We start from the raw sequence: 19352 nt of genomic DNA, 5'->3' as shown, positions 1-19352 counted from the left end.
ATATCAGCTAAAATGCAGCGTGACAAAGTCATTAAAGTGCGTCAACACAGTGGATTTAATAGAGTTTTAAAGAACAATCTCTGAGTGAAGTGAGGTTAGTTTTTTGTCTCACTGCAGATATAAAAACGAACTCTGCATCAGTCAGACGCAGCAAAGCTCACCGTCTGTATGAGCGTGAGCGTCGGAAAGCTGATAAAATCGGCTGTAAAATAATTAAAACAAAAGTAAAAATGCTCCTTTGCTTTTTAGAGTCCACATCCAGAACGCTGGAGCCGTGTTTCACTGACAGGCTGTCAGCCTAACGCCCTGATGAGCTCAGCTGGGACAAACTGGTCTGATGTTTAGGTAAGTGAAGATCTGCTTCTCCAAGTCCTTGAGATGCTAGTAAAAATAATTTAGCCAGCTTGCTAATGTTACTTTTCTTCTCCTCTAAGGAACACAGAACGTTCAGATGTTGGAGCTTCACGTCACCTACTGAGGAAGGAGACCCACCAGTAAAGAGATGGTAGCTGGACCAGACCAAAGTGAGTGATGGCACACCTCAGCCACCCTCATCATTAAGAACACCTCGCCCCCGAATCACTCCGTCTGATGACAGCAGAGTGATTTATTTGATGTTTTACTTGTTTAGTCTGTTTAGAAATTATTGAATTACATTATTTTCTGTAATCGACCATCTGATCTGGACGTGTGCAGAATAACTTTCCCCAAATTCAGCAGCAGCTGGCCTACAAAAACAGCTGCAGCATGTAGTAAGTCTGTCTGCACTGCTCTCTAATGAGCTTCCTTTCATAAGGAGTCATTTGTATAATTTTAGTGTCACTATTTTATTACATTTGTAGGAAAATATGAAGTCACTGCAGCAAAGTGAACTTGTGAACAAACACAAACGTGACTATAAACATGAAAGCTAAAGAAACAACTTTCCTAAAGCTGCTTGTAGACAAAATATGTCATTAAAGTTATTGTCTATCATTGCAGAATATGGCGATGGCATCATGGAACTGGTCTTTGGAAAAGTTTTCCCTGAACCAACTCCGTTTCTAGATGAGGTAGAGAAGATCTGCATCTCACCAACCCTCTGGTCTCAGTATTCAGACAACGGAGGTCTCCCACTGTTATCCAGGACCAGTTTGAAGCCCACATACTGCCCCTCCCTCATCATCAGGAAACATCAATCCGTATCCTGAGGACAACAGAAGACGGCAGGAGGACAGGAACTCTGAGACCTAGATACCACCAGCACCGAGACACAAAGCACCTGTGTGCACAACGCCTGTTTAACTACTAAAGCCTGTTTATTATATTGTTCTACGTATTTGCTGTGAGGTTAATACTTAGAAAATTTGTATATTAATGTAAACAATTAAAAAAATCACTGATTGTATGTTTTCTTTTAGATGTAATGGTCCAAACTCAGCCTTGTAGACATTTATTGCATCCTGTAGGTAAATACACAGAACAGGCTCAGGTCCAGGATGACCCAGCATGCTCTTCTTCCATTCTGGCTGTTAGGGATTGTATCAATAACTCAATGCCTACTGATGTTTCCACCTAACGGTATTTATTTAGAATGCAGGTAAGATTTAACTATATTTGTTAGCAAAGCAGACTGATCTCGGGAATTTCACTGCAGCACTGATGTCCACCTCTCTGTACACATTAGAGAGAATTACCACTTTACAGCTAAACACATTTAATAAAGATATAGGCTACGCATTGCAGACAATAAAAACAAAGTTGTAAGCATTAGAATTATAATGATCACATTAAAGAACATTGAGGAATGTTATTTATTTTTGACTAGAATCTCAAATCTTTAAATTAAAATGTAACTGCTTTTTATCAATTTTCAGCCATTAAGACACCCAATATAAAATAAGACTACTTATAAAATTATTTATAATTATATGTATGTATATATATATATATATATATATATATATATATATATATATATATAGATCTTAATAAAATATATTCTTTTAATGGTGTTTTAATGAGCTGTATCATTTTTTAAAACATTTTTTATAGAAATAAATAAGCAAGCAGCATTCCTTGTGTGTGTGTGTGTGTGTGTGTGTGTGTGTGTGTGTGCGCGCGCACGTGCCTGCTCGCTTGTCCCTCCGTCGGCCGTGACGGGTGTGTGTGAGTGACTACAGACAAATGCATGAGAGAGTTAGCAGCCTTGAAACAGCCTGATGAACTACTCTCCCCACATGTTTTAAAAATGCTAATATGCTACGCTAAATCTGCTATGCTAATTAATGATTTCTCTATAGAACTACAAAGTCCGACTGGGGGAGGAGAGTACAGGTCTGCACTATGGAGGGGGGGCGGAGTTTACAGCTCCTCCTCCAGTTTAAAGAGACAGTACCCAAAAACGGCTCGTTCTCAAGACTCTCCTCAGAACAGGGGTAGATGAGGGTCTGTAGAGCAACAATAACGAGGAAATCAGACCAAAGAACTGCAGTTCCACTGTATTTAGATCCCAACTGAAGGATTTAGATGTAAAAAGGAATAACTTAAAAGCATGTTATGTCTCCTTTAAAACAAAACTCTAGGAAATGGGAGAGAACATGGCACTCTACGCACCATGAGGAGTCCTACTTATCCTGGAAAAATAGTCTTGTGCAGTGTCTTGGGTAGATTTAGCCTGAAAAAAAAATAGAAGCACATTGTTGTTGGAGTTTATAAAGTCAGATAATATACAAAAGAAACTGTCCTATATAGGCGCTTTATAACATTCCTAGTGTGTGATCGTTATTATAACGTAAAAGTCAGTCACATATGATGTGGAGAGCCTGAAATGCGACCTCCTGAACAGAATTCCTTACAGAACCGGGTCACGCTGTAATGATGTCTGTCAACTAGTGCTTCGTTAGTTAGAGCCACTGTTGCAGAATTACCGACTGACACAAAAACAACCCGAATTTTCTCCGAGCCTGATAGTAATAGTCATGTGGACCGTTTCCTCGGCCAGGGCTTCGAGATATGTTCCGATTCGCCGCTGATTCTAACCTTACATCCCGTTCCACATTTTGTGAACTTGACAAATTAGCCCGAAGGCAGTGCAGACTGATATTAGCTAAATGAAGTGAACCACATCTCTCGAACTTTGCATTTACGTAGGGAATTGAGCTGCTGTATTTCTGCGGTCAGGTCTCTCTCCGAGTCTGAGAGCTCCACAAGCGGTCAGCCCGCGCTGCTGCTAGGTGCCACATCGGTCAGACATGCACCGGGCTGACCGCTGGGGAGAACCGGGTGGAAAAAGGAAACACAGAAGTGTCCCTCCAAGAGCTCCGTCATATTTCAACCCATTTTTATGTTAAATGCACTGGGTTTTACCCTTGTACCCATCGACATATGCCCTATTAATTATTTTACCGTATTTTACATCTAAATTTCATGGTTAAACAGTACATGCTACATGTTAAAATGATAGTTAGCTAGCTACTTCGATAAACTCAGCTAGTAAAAAGGCGACAGTGACCTAAAATACATAAATATAATTTAACTTACCGAAAATAATTAAGTGGAGACTCCTTGGACGCTCTATTAGTGCAATTAATGCCACAGCAAGTCATTTTGTCCAACAATTGCACAAAAAATATCCAAAACAGAATACACAAACACAGACACTGTGTCTCAATTCAGGGTCTGCATCCTTCGTCGGCCGGATTCGTCGGCCGGTTACGTCACAGCGCCACGACTAGGCCTCTCCCAATTCGAAGACTCCTTCAAATGCGCTCGACGAATCCAGCCATCTTTTCGCCTGTATGAAGGATGGGTCCGGTGTATCACTCAATGGTTTACATTTCCCAAGATGTCTTGCGGGCCGGACGGCAGAACTTTTAAAAACAATGGCGGACAGTGAAGCGGGAGCTGTCGGAGAGGATTGCGCATATAAATGTCAGTATAAACTTGAAAACTGTTAGGTTATGGACTTTTTGTGATACATGAACGTTATTTTAGTTAGAAATGTTACAGTAAAAGTGCTTGTATTGCGGTCTCGGCTCGTATGTTCGGCCGCTCGGTGTCGTACTTCTCCCGCTACGTTTTCCCCCTGATTTTAATAGAAGTTTGTATTTTAGGGACAAAAGAGAAAACCAGGGGATTTATTAAGCTTAGGGCGAAGATGGACCACGTGTTCACTGGAGCAGAGTCTTCGGCATGGAGGTACAATGACATCTCATCTTTTAAAAACTTTCGTTTGAGTTTAGTTTTTTCTGCGAAAACATGAAAGGAATGAACCGTTGCCCTCTTTTTCCTCTATCTTTTCTCTTCCTGTTTTTCTTCTTACATGTTAGGACTATTCTGGAGAAAACGGCCATCCAGGGAAAGGTGACCCCCATCCAGGCAAAAAAAGGGATAATTTAAAGAAAAAATATAAAGTATGTAGATGTGTGTGGAAAAATATAACATGTATACATGCTAAATCTAAAAAGGTTAAACCGGTTTGTAGTTATTTGTGTAAACTGACATTTTTTTTAAATCTAGGATTGCAAGTATCCAGGGTCAGGAGAGGGGGTTAGTGGGAAGCCCACTGCTGCTACTTGACCCTGGTTTGACCTCATGGATGAGGTATTAGGACAGAGACCCTCAACCAGTTTGCCTGTCCTAATTGTCTCTATCCGTGAGGACACTCCAGGGCCAAGTGCAGCAGTGGAGGAAAGGGAGGAGAGTGAGGATGAAGATGGTCAGCCAGGAGGAAATCAGCCAGGTGGAAGAAAAAGGAGAAGGGACAGCGATGACCAGCTTCTGGAGCTGATCAGGGAGGACATGAGGCTGCAGAGGGAGGCAGAGCAGCAGAGGGCACAGGAGAGAAGGGAGAACTTTGGCAGGCTTTTTAGTTTGCTCGAAAAAATGGTTAATAAAGATTAAACATGTATATCTAATAAAAATATCTATATAAAATCAGTTCTGTATTAAACTCTTGAATTTTATTTGTTGTTTACAAATGTGAATTGTTTACTAGAGGGTATCCGCTGGGTCTTGAAAAGTCTTAAAAGGTGATAAATCGGTTTGGTCAAATTAAGACCATTAGAAAGTATTAAAAACTATTATCACATCTTTGCTCAGGCTCAGCTTTGCAAACTATTTTCTCTGAATTAGCTCTCCAACAGTCCCAAAAACATTATTTAAGTGTGTGATTTTGATCATTTTAATTTAAAAACAAACTGGTAAATTTTAGCCTATTGTGGGTGCATTTGAATTGCCTCTAAAAGCACCACAGTGGACAGGTGGTCAATATTTAAGTTAAAAGTACCAGTATCACTCATGTAAATGTTGACAACAGGAAGCTGCAGTGACATTAAAAATATTGAGAATGTCTTGAAACAGTATTAAAATGAACTTCAAGATTCTTTTCTATAACCTGTATTGTTAAATGTATTAAACAAAAAATGTAATTGAGAAAATAATGGAGAAATGGATCAAACTCAATACTTTTATTTACAACAATTTAGTTTGAACACGGTTGAACATGTATACACAAATTCATGAAGGGAAACATACAAAATAAGATAAATATCTGACAAAAAAAATAAAATGCATATTTGGTGCAGGATTAACCTGAGTGTCCTGTTCCAAGACCGTTTCAACAACTTTGAAGCAGGAAGTCTCTAACAGGCTGCTGGATCTGCCTAACAGATGAATGTCACGGATGGAGTGCTGGAGCTGAGACCCGTGGCGGCTCTTTTCTGGTTGACAAGTGAAGCATCCTACTGGGTGGTCTGCAGAGAGAGCTTCAAGATGTGTCTTGACTGTCCACTGCATCGCCCATCGGTTTGCAGGGCTGGCTGTCGACGGCTGCTACATGACCAAGACTGAAACATAAATAGACAAATAGGAGATAATAAATACAAAATCTACATACTATTGGTGAAATGTTAGACTATTTAAAAAAAAGTAAATTCATTCATTTGTTACCTGTTAACAGTAGTCATGATCCAGTGGAACCTCCTCCAGGGCAGACACCTCACAGCACAGCTGGTCCCGCCAGCGTGAACCGCTGACATCCTCCAAACCAGCCTCCCCCTCATCACCTCCACCATCCTCCTCAGGCTCTTCCTCCGCCACCACAAAGTCTCCAGCATTGAGGCAGATGTTGTGGAGGATGGCACAAGCGGTAACAACCTTTAATTAATTGAAATATATTTCAAAGAAATGAGAAAAGCCACATTTCGTACACTTTCGTGAGGCACAAAGGTGGGGTAGACCTCCAGCGCTTGCAGGAAGATGGCTCTGAACCTGGTTTTCATCATTCCAAAAGCAAGCTCTATCACAGAGCATACCTTGGAATGATGGCTGTTAAAGCGCTGGGCAGCCACACCTTGATTCCCACGTTTGAAGGGAGTGATGAGTGGGAGTGGGCTTTTCAGGCATGGGTACCCACCATCTGCGAGGATGAAGTGCCCTGGAGGAGGGTAGACTGACTGCCTGTACAGCGGGCTGTGGCAGAGCACCCTGGGGTCGTGCACCGACCCCGGCCAGCCCACGTAGGTGTCAATGAAGCGGCCCTAATGGTCACACAGCCTGCAGGATGATAGAGGGGAACAGTTTCCTGTTCCTGTAGCAGTGACCATCAGGGCCACTTGGAGGCTTAATCCTGATGTGGCAGCCGTCGATGGCACCTGCAGCTTTAAAAAAAAGCTCTATGCCGTGCCAGCCCTGCAAACCCCTGGGACACCACCCCCAGGTCTTCAGGGGTTTTTGGAAGGTGGATGACCTGGTGGCGAATGGCCACAACCTCCTCCGTGACTCTGTGGACGATGCGGTGGACAGTTGAACGAGGTATCCCGAACGCTCTGGAGACCACCCTGTAAGATGCTCCGCTTGCCAACCGGAAAAGAAACACCAGGGTCTCAATTGTGGCACCCCAACCATGACGCTGATCTTGGTTCAGCAGATTCAGCAGCACTGAAAGGGACTCCCTGCTCAAACGAAAGTCTGGTCTTGGATCTTGCTGGTTGAAGAAACAGTCCAGGACTGGGACACTCAGGTTGATCCTGCAGAATCTGGGTCTAGTCTGGTTAAAGAGAAATACAGAAAAAAATAAAGTTTTATTTCAAAGCTGTAATTTCAAGTTTTTATAAAACATAACATTATTCTCAATGTAAATGTGATAATATTGTACATTCTCATGCTATTCTTTCAAATTTCTAAAAACTCAACTTTTGAAGAATTATGCAATGAAGGTCAAAAGATCAATTATATTTTTAAAGTGCTGTCTGTAATTAAGTTTTGTAAGTAATTTAACAAGTTCTTATTTTTGTCCACTAGATGTCCTTCTACAGGTAATTGATGGTTCCATGTAAAACGTGACTTTTTTGGAGGACCCCTAGTAATGACATGTAAGTACACGAATGATACAAGGATTGCAGAAAAATCCATTTATCATTCGTTCTTTCTATTTTCGATTGAAAACAAACAATCAAAAAAGGAAAAATGGATTTGTTTTTTTGTTTTTTGTTTTACAAACGGATTTTTAAAAAGAAAAAAAAGTCGTGTTTTTCGTATTTTCTATTTTAGTCTCGGATCAAATATGAGAAATGGAAAAACGGCCGCTGGACCGAATTTGATTTTAATATTTCGTTATTCGGGGTTATTAGGATTTGCTCACTTCTGACACCAGCCCCCAGCGGATGAGGGTGGAACTGCAATTTTTGGTACTTCCAGGTGGGACTAAATTTTTGAGCCGCATTGTGGGGGCTTGGGTAGAGCCAGTCCTCCTCTATCTTTGGCCTTCTGAAGTGTTTTTAAGCTAATTCGTGGAGGTTTATCCTGCCAAAGGAATTTAGTGATTGAGGAGTCCAGAGATCTAAACCAGACAGCTGGTGGCTTGTTTGGGATCATTGAAAATAAGTAATTTATTCTGGGTAAGACCATCATTTTAATTGTTGCAACCCTCCCCATGAGTGATATCGTGATCATCTTCCACTTTATTTAAACGTGGGACGTAATTTAGTTTGGTTAGATCTGCCAACTTGGGAAAGACATTAATTCCCAGGTATGTGATATTCCCTGACTCCAGTTGTGTATTAAGCAAATTGACAAAAGAGAACTTAATTTGTAGAACTGTGATTTTACCAATTTATTGAGTAATCTGAAACTGTTAAAAAAGAGTTTCAGTTCTATTGCTTGGGAGAGAGAGGATTAAGAATTCTGGAGAAAAAGTAACACATCATCTGCATAAAGACTGATTTTATGTTCCATATTCTTACACATTATGCCTTTAATATCTGTTGTTTGCCTGATTACTGCTGCTAGTGGTTCGATAAAAATAGCAAACAGTGAGGGGGAGAGTGGGACTCCCTTCCTGGTCCCCCTCTGAAGACAGAAGCTAACTGATATGTGGTTGTTTGTCCTAACACGTGCTGTTGGTGAACTGTATAATGTTTGTAGCCAGTTTATGAAGAAGTTTCCAAAACAAAATTTATGTAAAGTTGCAAATAAGAACTTCCAGTTAACTCTATCAAAAGCCTTTTCTGCATCTAGAGATAATATACTAGTTTCTATGTTTCTACTGTAAGAGAAATCTATCAAATTAAGTAATCTACGTGAGTTTGTGGATGACTGTCTACCCTTCATGAAACCAGTTTGGTCACGGTGTATTATGAAGGGAGTTACCTTCTCTAATCATTTTGCCACGGCTTTACAAATTATTTTGAGATCAACATTAATAAGAGAAATAGGACGATAGCTGGTAGGAAATGCAGGGTCTTTGCCTGGTTTTAACAAGAGTCTAATATTGGCTGAATTCATGTTTGGCTGTAATCTGCCGCTCTCTTCAATTTCCCTCACCATTCTGAAGAATTTTGAAGCCAGAATGATCCAGAATTCTTAGTAGAACTCAGCTGGAAACCAGTCTGGACCTGGAGCCTTCCTATTAGGCATGGATTTAAGGGCTTGCTGGAGCTCAGCTGATGTTAGTGGCAAGTCCAGGACTGTAACTTGGCTATCTGATAATTTAGGAAGTGTTATCCTGTCAAGGAACTCATTGATCTCGTTATCTGATGGGTTTATCTGTGGCGTTATGTACGCTCCCCTTTTGGGCCACTAGATGGCCTCAGTGGCTCCTGCCTCACCTGTCCCTTCCACCAGACGACCAGCTGTGGATGATTCCCAATCACTCACCAGCTGATAAAAGCCTGTCACCCTGTCCGAAATGGGGGGAAGGTCCAGGGAAGAGTGGGCACGGAAGTGTTCGCTCGGCTCTCTTCTCCTCCTGCGCTCGATTATTGTTAGCTTTGTGGTAAACTCGACCTTGGATTGTATTTTGGACGTTGAACTTGGTATTGCCCTGAGCGACCATGCTTATCAGGCCTGCTCCCGTTTTCGTTAAGGATATTAGTTAGAGTTTTTCGATTAATATTCCCAGCACCTTAGGGGCTGGCGCTTTCTGTTAAAATCCGTTACGTTTGTATATAACTCCTTTTGTTTTCGTGTGTATATATTTAATCTTTCGTTCTACTGCAAATATCTTTTAGTCCATTATTTTGTAATAAAATCCTTTGTTCAGCGACACTTTACTTTGTTATTATTAACCACACACTCTATTTTTATTACTCCCTGCACCACATCACTCCTAAATGAGCTGAGGGACATAATAGAGTGGGGGCTCGTCCAGGATTATTTTTCTATTTTTATCCCGTTATTTGAGTGTGTATAAATATTAACATTGTTTTGTGCCCCTTAGAGACTGAGCATGGCCTCATTTGACTTGCCTGCGTTTGTGGCGACTCCTTCGTGCCGGCTGCTGGAGAGTTGCCGCAAACCCGACCTGCAGCAGGTTGCCGCCCACTTCAGTTTGCCTCTCCCAAAACAACTAACTAAAGATGCTCTGCGCCAGTTTATCGTGGATTACCTGGAGACTCAGGGGATCCTCCCTTCGCTGTCCACTCCAGGTGTGTCTCCGCCGCCCTCCTGTAAAGAAGACGAGGACCGGCTTGAAGAAATGAAGGAGACCCTCTTCGTGGCTCTGCCTTCTCCAGGAAAGGACTCAGCTGAATGCTCTCCTCCAAATTCAGCTTCGCCTGGAGCAAGTCCTCCTCGCTCCCCGCTAATGGGAGCTCGATTACAGCTACGGCTTGCCCGTCTTAAGATGCACGCTGAGAAAAGGACTCATGAATGAAATCTTCGACATGAGATCGAAATGAAAAGCCTGGACGCCGAGATTCGCCTCCGTGAACTCCACCTTCAGATAAAGACGCTGGCCGCTGCCACTCCCTCGAGCCAGAATCTGGCTGCCGACCGCCCGACGGTCTTGTCTTCGCCTCCACGTACTGGGCCCCATGACGCCTCTTCTCCTCCGGGTGCCACTCCATTGCCGCCTGCATTCGATGTCAGCAAGTGTGTCTCCCTCCTTCCACCGTTCCGAGAAACTGAAGTGGATGGGTATTTCCAGGCTTTCGAGCGGATTGTGGTGACTCTGCAGTGGCCTTGCGATCGTTGTGGTCGTTGCTTTTGCAGTGCAAGCCTGCGTCTGTGGCAGAGGAGGCGGTGACGACGGGCTCTTGGGGGCCTACGTCTGTGGCAGAGGAGGCGACGACGGGCTCTTGGGGGCCTGCGTCTGTGGCAGAGGAGGCGGTGACGACGGGCTCTTGGGGGCCTGCGTCTGTGGCAGAGGAGGCGGTGACGACAGGCTCTTGGAGGCCTGCGTCTGTGGCAGAGGAGGTGGTGACGACTGGCTCTTGGGGGCCTGCGTCTGGGCCAGAGGAGGAGAGGACAATGAGCTCTAGGAAGCCTGTGTCTGGGACAGAGGAGGAGACGAGGATGGACTCTTGGGGGCCCGCGCATGATGAGGGCAGGACTGGTGGTAACCGGAGGCAGAGACGCCGGAGGAGACGTCCTAGACTTCTGGACTGGAGGCGGCATCGTCGGCCTCTGGACTGGAGGTGGCGTCGTCGGCCTCTGGGCTGGAGGCGGCATCGTCGGCCTCTGGGCTGGAGGCGGCGTTGTCGGCCTCTGGGCTGGAGGCGGCGTTGTCGGCCTCTGGGTCGCAGGCGGCGTCGACCACTGGACCGGAGACAGCGGAGATGTTGGACTGGAGGGGATGTCGACCTCTGGACACGAGGGAGCGTCGACCTTTGGACACGAGGGAACGTCAACCTCTGGACAGGAGAGAGCGTCGACCTCTGGACACGAGGGAGCGTCGACCTCTGGACAGGAGAGAGCATCGACCTCTGGACTGGAGAGAGCGTCGACCTCTGGACTGGAAAGAGCGTCGACCTCTGGACTGGAGAGAGCGTCGACCTCTGGACTGGAGAGAGCGTCGACCTCTGGACTGGAGAGAGCATCGACCTCTGGACTGGAGAGAGCGTCGACCTCTGGACTGTAGAGAGTGTCGACCTCTGGACTGGAGAGAGCGTCGACCTCTGGAGTGGATGAGGCGCCGACCTCTGGAGTGGATGAGGCGTCGACCTCTGGCCTCTGGAGTGGATGAGGCGTCGACCTCTGGAGTGGATGAGGCGTCGACCTCTGGAGTGGATGAGGCGTCTACCTCTGGAGTGGATGAGGCGTCGACTTCTGGTCCATCAACTTATGAATCGTCGACTTCTGGTCCGGGGGCGTCGACTTCTGGTCCAGGGGTGTCGACTTCTGGTCAATCAACTTCTGAACCGTCGACTTCTGGACCGTCGACTTCTGGACCGTCGACTTCTGGACCGTCGACTTCTGGTCCGGGGGCGTCGACTTCTGGGCCGTCGACTTCTGGACCGTCGACTTCTGGTCCGGGGGCGTTGATTCCTGGTCTGGAGGCATCGACTTCTGGTCCGTTGACTTCTGGACCGTCGACTTCTGGACCCTCGACTTCTGGTCCGGGGGAGTCGACTTCTGGTGCGGGAGCGTCGATTTCTGGACCGTCGACTTCTGGACCGTCGGCCTCTGGAATGACGGCTTCTGGACCGCCGGCTTCTGGAGTGGAGGAGGAGTTGCTGCAGACGGGACTGCTTGGACAGGCTGGACCGGATGCGATGCGACCTCCGGGACCACCGCTGGAACTGGATGCGATTGAACTGGTGGTGCTGGAAACTGGGAGAGGAGGGAGGATAGAGTGTCCAGTTGGAGCTCCTGGAGACTGAGGCGCAGTGCGTGGCTCTGGTAGTGATCAAGTTAAATGTTATCTCTTTCCAACGATTTTCACAAGAAAACAGAACAGTTAAAGGCAGGGCTTGTGTTGTGTTGACCGGACAGTTCTTTGACAGTTTATTTTGACGGAGAAAGAATAGAAAGAATTACCCCGATGCATGCAGATGAACTGACATTTTATTCGTTCCGCACATCACAGATGTAGCTAAATCACCCAAGAACAGATTCCCATCTGAAAATCTGAGCTGGACACTGCTCAGCGCAGCTCGCTGTCAGCACGTACATAAGGTGCACAGCGAGCTGAAGATGTGGAGAGGGGCTTGGAGCGCATTGCAGAATCAGAGCGCATGCGGGAAGGTTCCTCCCACTGAAGCGAATGTTTTCCAAACCCTGTCTCTCAGAGAGACTTGTCACTTAGAAAATGTTTCTGATTATGAAACTTTGGCTGAATAAAGCTTGTTCCCATCTCCAATGTGGCGACGCATCCATGAGCCTGTCTGAGGAGAAGCCCAGAATCTCACATCCTCTTCAACTCAGAAAGCTCCGATATGATTACGCACAAGCGTGACCCATCAACCCGGTCGGAACTGTTCAGGTTTACGCAGACAATCTTTACATTTAGAATTGGCATACAGACATAAAATTAAGTAAAGTATAAAGCATTTTTTAAAATATCCATTCATTATTTTACAAGCACAGAGAGCCGCATCAGATGGATGGAAGAGCCGCGGGTTGTCAACCCCTGGTATAGCCTATAAAATGACATGTTTTCTCCAGGACCAGAGAGGACACAAACTCAATGCATCTCTTTTATTGTGAGGTAATAATTTCTCCGAGTTTTGCAGTTGCAGGCGGGAGTAGACATGCACACTGCGGGTGCAGGGCGGGAGTGTAAAACACACGTTGCGGTTGCGGGCGGTAATGGTCAGAAATTCAGCGGGAGTGGGCAGGAGCGGGATGAGGAAAACAGTCCTGCGCGCGCAGGGCTCTAATCTGCGGCTTTTAGCCCAGTGTGGCTTGTATTGAGGTTCGTTCTTTAGTCCGGAAATTACGGTAATATTAAATTTTCATATTAGGGCGGGGGCCACAAATCATTGTCCTGCGGGCCGCAATTGGCCCGCGAGCCTGAGACTCCTGGTATACTATATTTCCTAGTTGAGTCTTTAACAGCAGATATGGTAGTTTTCTCTTTATTTATTTTAATTGGCTAGCTAAAAATGTTCCTGATTTTGTACTATGTTCAAAGTTTTCTATTCATATTCTTTGTGCTAAAAATTGTGTCTTTTTGTCAATAATTCCATGAAGTTCTAATTTAGCTTTACGTAATTTGCTCGGTAACTCTTCTTCCGTGGATGCCTCTAAAGACTTAATGATTTCTTCTAACTCCTGAATACATTAGTTTTCTGTTTTTTTTTCTTATGTGATGAGAAAGAGATTATTTTACCTCTCATCACTGCCTTTCCTGCCTCCCAGAGAACAGATGCTGATGTTCCAGGCAGGTCATTATGTTCTAAATATAAAGCCCACTCCTTTTTAAAAAATTCTATAAAACCTTCATCTTTAAGCAGTGATGTATTAAACCTCCAGTTTTTGCTTGGTGGGATTGTCTTCTTGTTTACCGGAGTCAAAGAAACAGGAGCATGGTCGCTGATACACGTGGTACTTTGGACTATTCAAGAAGATACTTCCAGCGAGTGAATGGGGACATTACAGTGTGGAAAAGTACGGAGTTGCAAAAGTCTGCGAAAAAAACGCTTCACGTGTGGCACTCAAAATATTTAGATAAGGTTGGTAGGTCTGCATTAAAGGACTCCACCATCTCCCTGCATCACAGAACCTCATTCCCCTGCACATGGATGCTCCTCAACTCCTCATCACGATCTCTTTCTTTTGGCTTAAAGGAGATATATATATATATCTATATATATATATATCTATATATATATAGATATATATCTATATATATATAGATATATCTATATCTATATATATATATACACACATATATATAAATTTCAAGACAAACAAACTGACTTTCGGAATATTTTTATTAATGAAAACAAACATGTTTAAACAGGTTTAATCCCTACAATTGCATTTAAAATGCAGTGTGTGCATCAGTATCCATCTTCTGTACCTGCTTGTCCACGCAGGGTCACGGGTGGACATCAGTAGAAAGATAAACTTAAAAAAGATGCTCTTTGCAGAGCCTGCTTTACATGATCAAATATATACATCCTAACAGTTAATTCTCTCTCATAATTTATTATTAAGCTTGACTTTAAACTGAACAGCATCAAATAGGACTATAGTCAGTGCATGTGAGTGTTTATGTTGAGTAGTGTGAAAAGCCCAGGCTGGAATGACACTATAAAGACAAATATGGCAACTCCCATAATATATTATTTCACCTTTTTGGTGCCTTTTTATTATTTCTGTTCTGACTAAAACAACAGCTCTACCTATAAATATACCATAATTTCTGGACTATAGAGTGCACCTCAATCAGTGGCGGCGCTGGGTTGGGGGGGTGGGGGGGGGGCACTAGGGAGCGCTATAGCTACCCCTGGATTAGTCATAGCACCCCCCAAGTAAATATTAGATTTTTATTATTATTATCATTTTTTTTACAATTTAATTTAACGTGTGGATGTGGTAATATTTAACATATAAAAAAAATCATATGAACTCATACGTGTAGTTACCATGATGAGGGGGTATGGATTTTAAAAAAATTCTTCGTCGTGCCGGCTGCTTGCATGTGCTAAATTAAAATGAGCACTTTCTTTGGTTTCCAATTTTGACTTCCACCCGTTTCACTTTCTGCTAAAGCGCCCCCTAGTGGCAGGTGAAGGAAAATCTTCAGTACCTCATTATAAGCCGCATGGTTCAAAGCGTGGGAAAAAAGTAGCGGCGTATAGTCCGGAAAATACGGTAAGAATAATAATGAAACTCTTCTTCAACTCTGTGAAGCAGCTGCCATTTTGGAAAACCATCAGTATGCTCACTTTTGACACATTGGAAATATAATATTAAATATACCTACTGACCTAGTAGAATTGTTAATGGAATATTAAGTACTGCATCAGTGTCAGAAAGAGCGTATTGACCTTCAGATGAAGAAACCAGTCAAAATCAACAAATGTAAAAATAATAAGAAAACAAGTAGCTGTTAATAACGTGTTTGTACAGTTGAGACAGGAAGCAACAGCATAACGTGCTCAAGGTGGAGAAAGTTTTGCTTCAGAAAATATAAAATAGTGACTAAAATGATCAAGCTTTCTTTACCAGCAGTGATGATGCTCCTTTCTGTGTTGTTTCAGTACCAGCAACCCTCTACCTCTACACCAGACCCAAAGTCCTACAGCTCCTGTTTCCTGTTGCTATGCTATAACAGTCCTGACAGTAGAACAGGCAGACGGCTTCAGTGTCACAAGTCTGTGACTTTATTCTCCACAGCAGCAGCTATCTGCTGCAGTCGGTAACCAAGCTGCATCTTTTGGGCCGTGGTGTCCTCCTCCAGTGCCGTGATGATCTGCAAGGGGGACAATACACACACAAAGTGATAGATAAACATATAAATGTTCATAAACAACATGTAGTGATCACGTTTGGCCTAAAGCTCCAAACTAAAGCATATCTATATCTGGCTCAGAGGTTATGGGTTCACCCTCGGAACTCATAATTGACTTCTGGGATTGACCTCCATATTCTTTTGAACATCCGTAGGACTGTAACAACACACTAATCTAGCTCTAATGCACTGTTGAAGGGAGTTTTTGTTTTAGCCCAAATGTAATCCTGTTCCTTATTTCTGCTTACAACTAAACAGATTCATACAAAAGCCTCGATAACTACCTGACTTTTTGAATTATTGTGGGTAAGGATGTGGTCACCTCCCACTTTGACTCAAACAGTGAGATCTGACGCTGATGTTCACCTCGGATCTCTTTAGAAGTTTTTCTGGGCCCTTTTGTTACCATTCACATCATCTGTCTCTGATTTGTCATCAATGTTCTTCGTGGAGCCATATCCAGAGAGGTTGGCTGCAGTCCCGTGGATCTGAAAGTCCTGCATATTACGTGCAGCTGTAGTCACAGGAATATCTAGCTGCTTGGAGAAGGTCTTATAGCCCTTACCTTTAACATGCTTGTCTAAAATTGTCTTTCTAATCTCTGAGACAACTCTCTGCTTTGCTTCTTCTGGTCCATGTTCAGTGTGATACTCACTATGAGTATCTTGGCACAGACGGCGCCTGTGCTTGGCTTAGCCGCAGTCACCGGCCACTTTTTCAAACTTTTCTCCACTAACCTCACATTTTCCACCTTGCTTCAGTAGTGTCCCTGCTACCATCTCCTATGGTCGCCAGACTCTTTTGTCCTTCCGTTCGTTCATGATCGCCCAAGATGCACCGAGGACGTACCTCCTTGTTTGTTTATCTGAGTGATGCACTGGCCCAGAGCCAAACGACGATCCCAACCAGTGCGCCTCCAGCGATGTTTATCCAATGCCGGGAAAACGTCGGAGGGAAAGAGGTAAACGAGCAGGAATCCAGGTGAGAATAAGACTTCTCTTAAAGTGTGGTTTATCTAGTAAACATCGGCGTGATCTTCTAGCTTCTTGTCCTTTGTTTGGCGACTTGAGCGCCACTTCCACATTCCCGCCAGGCCGCGTTGCGGAGCGGTTTCTCCGTCCATGTTTTTTAAGGTCGGTTTATCCTCGTTCCTCAGTGGTTTCTCCTCCTGTTCCCTCCATAGGTGTTTTTTATAAACACCGTGGATCTAACCCTGCTAATTTACGTCCACTAACTCCAGCTGTTTCTGTAGTTTCTGATTCCTCCACCACACTCAGTATGGCTCTGTTAAATACCCGCTCTGTTAACAACAAGTCCATCCTACTCAATGATTTAATTCTGTCTAAAAACCTGGATTTTCTGTTTCTGACTGAAGTTTGGCAGCAAACATCTGATTATTCTGCTCTAATTGAACTCTGCCCGAGTGGTTATTCTTTTCTTAGCCAGCCCGGGGGTTCTGGTCATGGTGGAGGCCTAGCTGTTGTTTTCAGAGACCATCTTCCATGTAGCTCTTCAACATCTGGTCACTTTGCTTCCTTTGAACTGCAGCTGATTAAATTCGGGCGTAAGGACCCGTTTTACTGTGCTGTGGTCTATCGTCCACCTGGTCCAAACAGTTCTCTCCTTCAGGAGTTTAGTGACTTTCTATCCTCCACTGTGAAGCTGTCCAGACTGGTGATTGTTGGTGACTTTAACATCCACGTTGATGATCCCTCTGACCACTTTGCGATGAATTTCTCCAGCCTTATGGACTCCTTCAGCTTTACCCAGTATGTTTCTGGCCCCACACACACCAGGGGGCACACTCTAGACCTTGGTTTTACCCTGAATCTAAATGCTGACAGTGTTTGTCCTGAGGACGTTTATATTTTCAGATCACCATTGCATTTTCTTCAACTTGTCAGTTTCTGCGTCCCCACCTCCTGCTCGCCGTATGGTTAGTTCTCGTTTTCTTAATGAGAGCACAGCTAGCAATTTTTCTGCTGCTTTTGATCCACCCTGTTCTTCTGATAACGACCCAGATTCCTTAACTTCTCAGTTTAACGAGCACTGCCTCTCCATTCTGGACAACATCTGTCCTGTCAGAACCAGATAAGTTCCTGCAGTGAACCCTACTCCCTGGTTTAATGACAGCCGTCGCAGCCTAAAGCGCCAATGCAGAACAACTGAGCGCTTGTGGAAGAAAACCCATCTCCACATCCATCTGCTGCATCTAAAGGAGCTTCTGACATCCTTTAACTCTGCAGTCAGAGACGCTAGGGTTTCCTATTTCTCCAACCTGGTGTCCCAGAGCAAAGGGAACCCCAAGGTGCTGTTTAACACCATCAGCAGCATTGTCTCTCCTGCCTCTCCTACAGCCTCCATCCACTCTGTTACAGACTGTGAGAACTTTGTCTTTCTTTGTGGACAAAGTCAATAAGGTTAGATCTAGCATCTCTCCTTCAGCCTTATCGCCGCCTCTCCTGACTCCAACCAGGCCCATCGTCCTAGATAGCTTTGCTCCTGTTTCTTTGCCTGAGTTAACCAAACTAGTTAACTCTATGAAGATCTCTGCATGCCCCCTCCACATCTTACCCTCATCTTTGTTTAAAAGTGCTTTTCAGTCCATCGGTCCCAGCGTGCTCTCTATAATTAATGCTTCTCTGGTTCCTGGTCAGGTCCCTGCTTTCTTTAAGAATGCTGTAATCCACCCGCTTCTTAAAAAACCGAGTCTCGACCCCTCTCTCCATAGCAGCTTCAGACCCATCTCTAAACTTCCGTTCATCTCCAAGATCTTGGAAAAGGTTGTGGCTAAACAACTCACAGCTGCTCTTGATGAACATAACATCTATGATTGCTTCCAGTCAGGTTGTCGTAGAGCTCATTCTACTGAAACAGCTCTTCTTAGGGTCTCTAATGACCTTCTGACTCACAGTGATGCAGGGGACTGTTCTGTTCTGGTCCTGCTGGACCTGACTGCAGCCTTTGACACTGTTGACCATCACCTGCTACTGGAGAGACTAGGTAGTCCTATCAGGATCTGCTCTGGAGTGGTTCTCCTCTTATCTTTCTGAGCGCTCCTTTTCTGTGGCCGTCTCCCAAGTTTAGGTCCTCCACCACCTCTCTTACCCATGGTGTCCCACAAGGTTCTGTGCTGGGGCCTCTGCTCTTCCTTCTCTATCTGCTTCCTCTTCAGCACATCCTGAGCTCCTTTAAAGGAATCTCCTACCATCATTATGCAGATGACATCCAACTGTACATCTCCTTTAAGCCCCATGAGATGTCTAAGCTGCAGCTGTTACACACCTGCTTAGACTATCAAAACCTGGATGGCTAGGAGCTTTCTACAGCTGAATGAAGATAAGACTGAGATCATCATTTGTGCCCCAGACAAGCTGGTTCCCAAAGTCAGAGACTCTCTTGGTCAGCTTGCTTCTCACACCAAACCTTCCGTCAGGAATCTTGTGGGCCATTCCCATCTGTACCGGTTCGGCCCGGGCCGGGTAGCGTAGGTTGTTTACATATCTGGGTGGCCTGGTATTTTTCCGGGCCAACCAAGGCTCATTCTCAGCCCTCTTCTCGAGGGGGTCTGCTTCAGGCCGACCAGGGCCAACACACCCACTGCTGACAGCAAATTCACACCTTCCATTAGAGCAAACCTCTGATTGGTGGGTAGAATCAGCCCACATGGGCTTAAGGCAAGGATGTG

The 19352-nt window shown here is 44.5% G+C and overlaps 1 protein-coding gene and 1 long non-coding RNA gene across 4 annotated transcripts in view; one reads left to right on the top strand and one right to left on the bottom strand.

Annotated features, from left to right (window-relative positions):
* The first annotated feature begins 249 nt into the window (after window positions 1–249).
* LOC129160940 (uncharacterized) lies at window positions 250–1106 on the top strand. The gene is made up of 3 exons (XR_008561378.2): window positions 250–345; window positions 435–524; window positions 982–1106. It is a non-coding gene; the product is annotated as an uncharacterized lncRNA (long non-coding RNA).
* Window positions 1107–5104: 3998 nt separating this feature from the next.
* Window positions 5105–19352, bottom strand: part of LOC107397087 (plexin-B1) — a 215833-nt gene continuing 201585 nt past the window's right edge. For 2 of the 3 annotated variants that reach the window (XM_070549100.1, XM_070549101.1), the window contains one exon: window positions 14121–15625. In XM_070549100.1, the coding sequence (XP_070405201.1) occupies window positions 15521–15625 (105 nt within the window). In that variant the 3' untranslated portion in view covers window positions 14121–15520. Of the gene's footprint in view, window positions 5829–5931; window positions 7031–14120; window positions 15626–19352 lie in introns of those variants that run through there. The other variant, XR_011520067.1, reaches the window with a different exon arrangement.

The sequence above is a fragment of the Nothobranchius furzeri genome, chromosome 3 (assembly GCF_043380555.1).
Source record: "Nothobranchius furzeri strain GRZ-AD chromosome 3, NfurGRZ-RIMD1, whole genome shotgun sequence".
Taxonomy (NCBI): Eukaryota; Metazoa; Chordata; class Actinopteri; order Cyprinodontiformes; family Nothobranchiidae; genus Nothobranchius; species Nothobranchius furzeri.
This window is presented reverse-complemented; position numbering and strand designations above follow the sequence as displayed.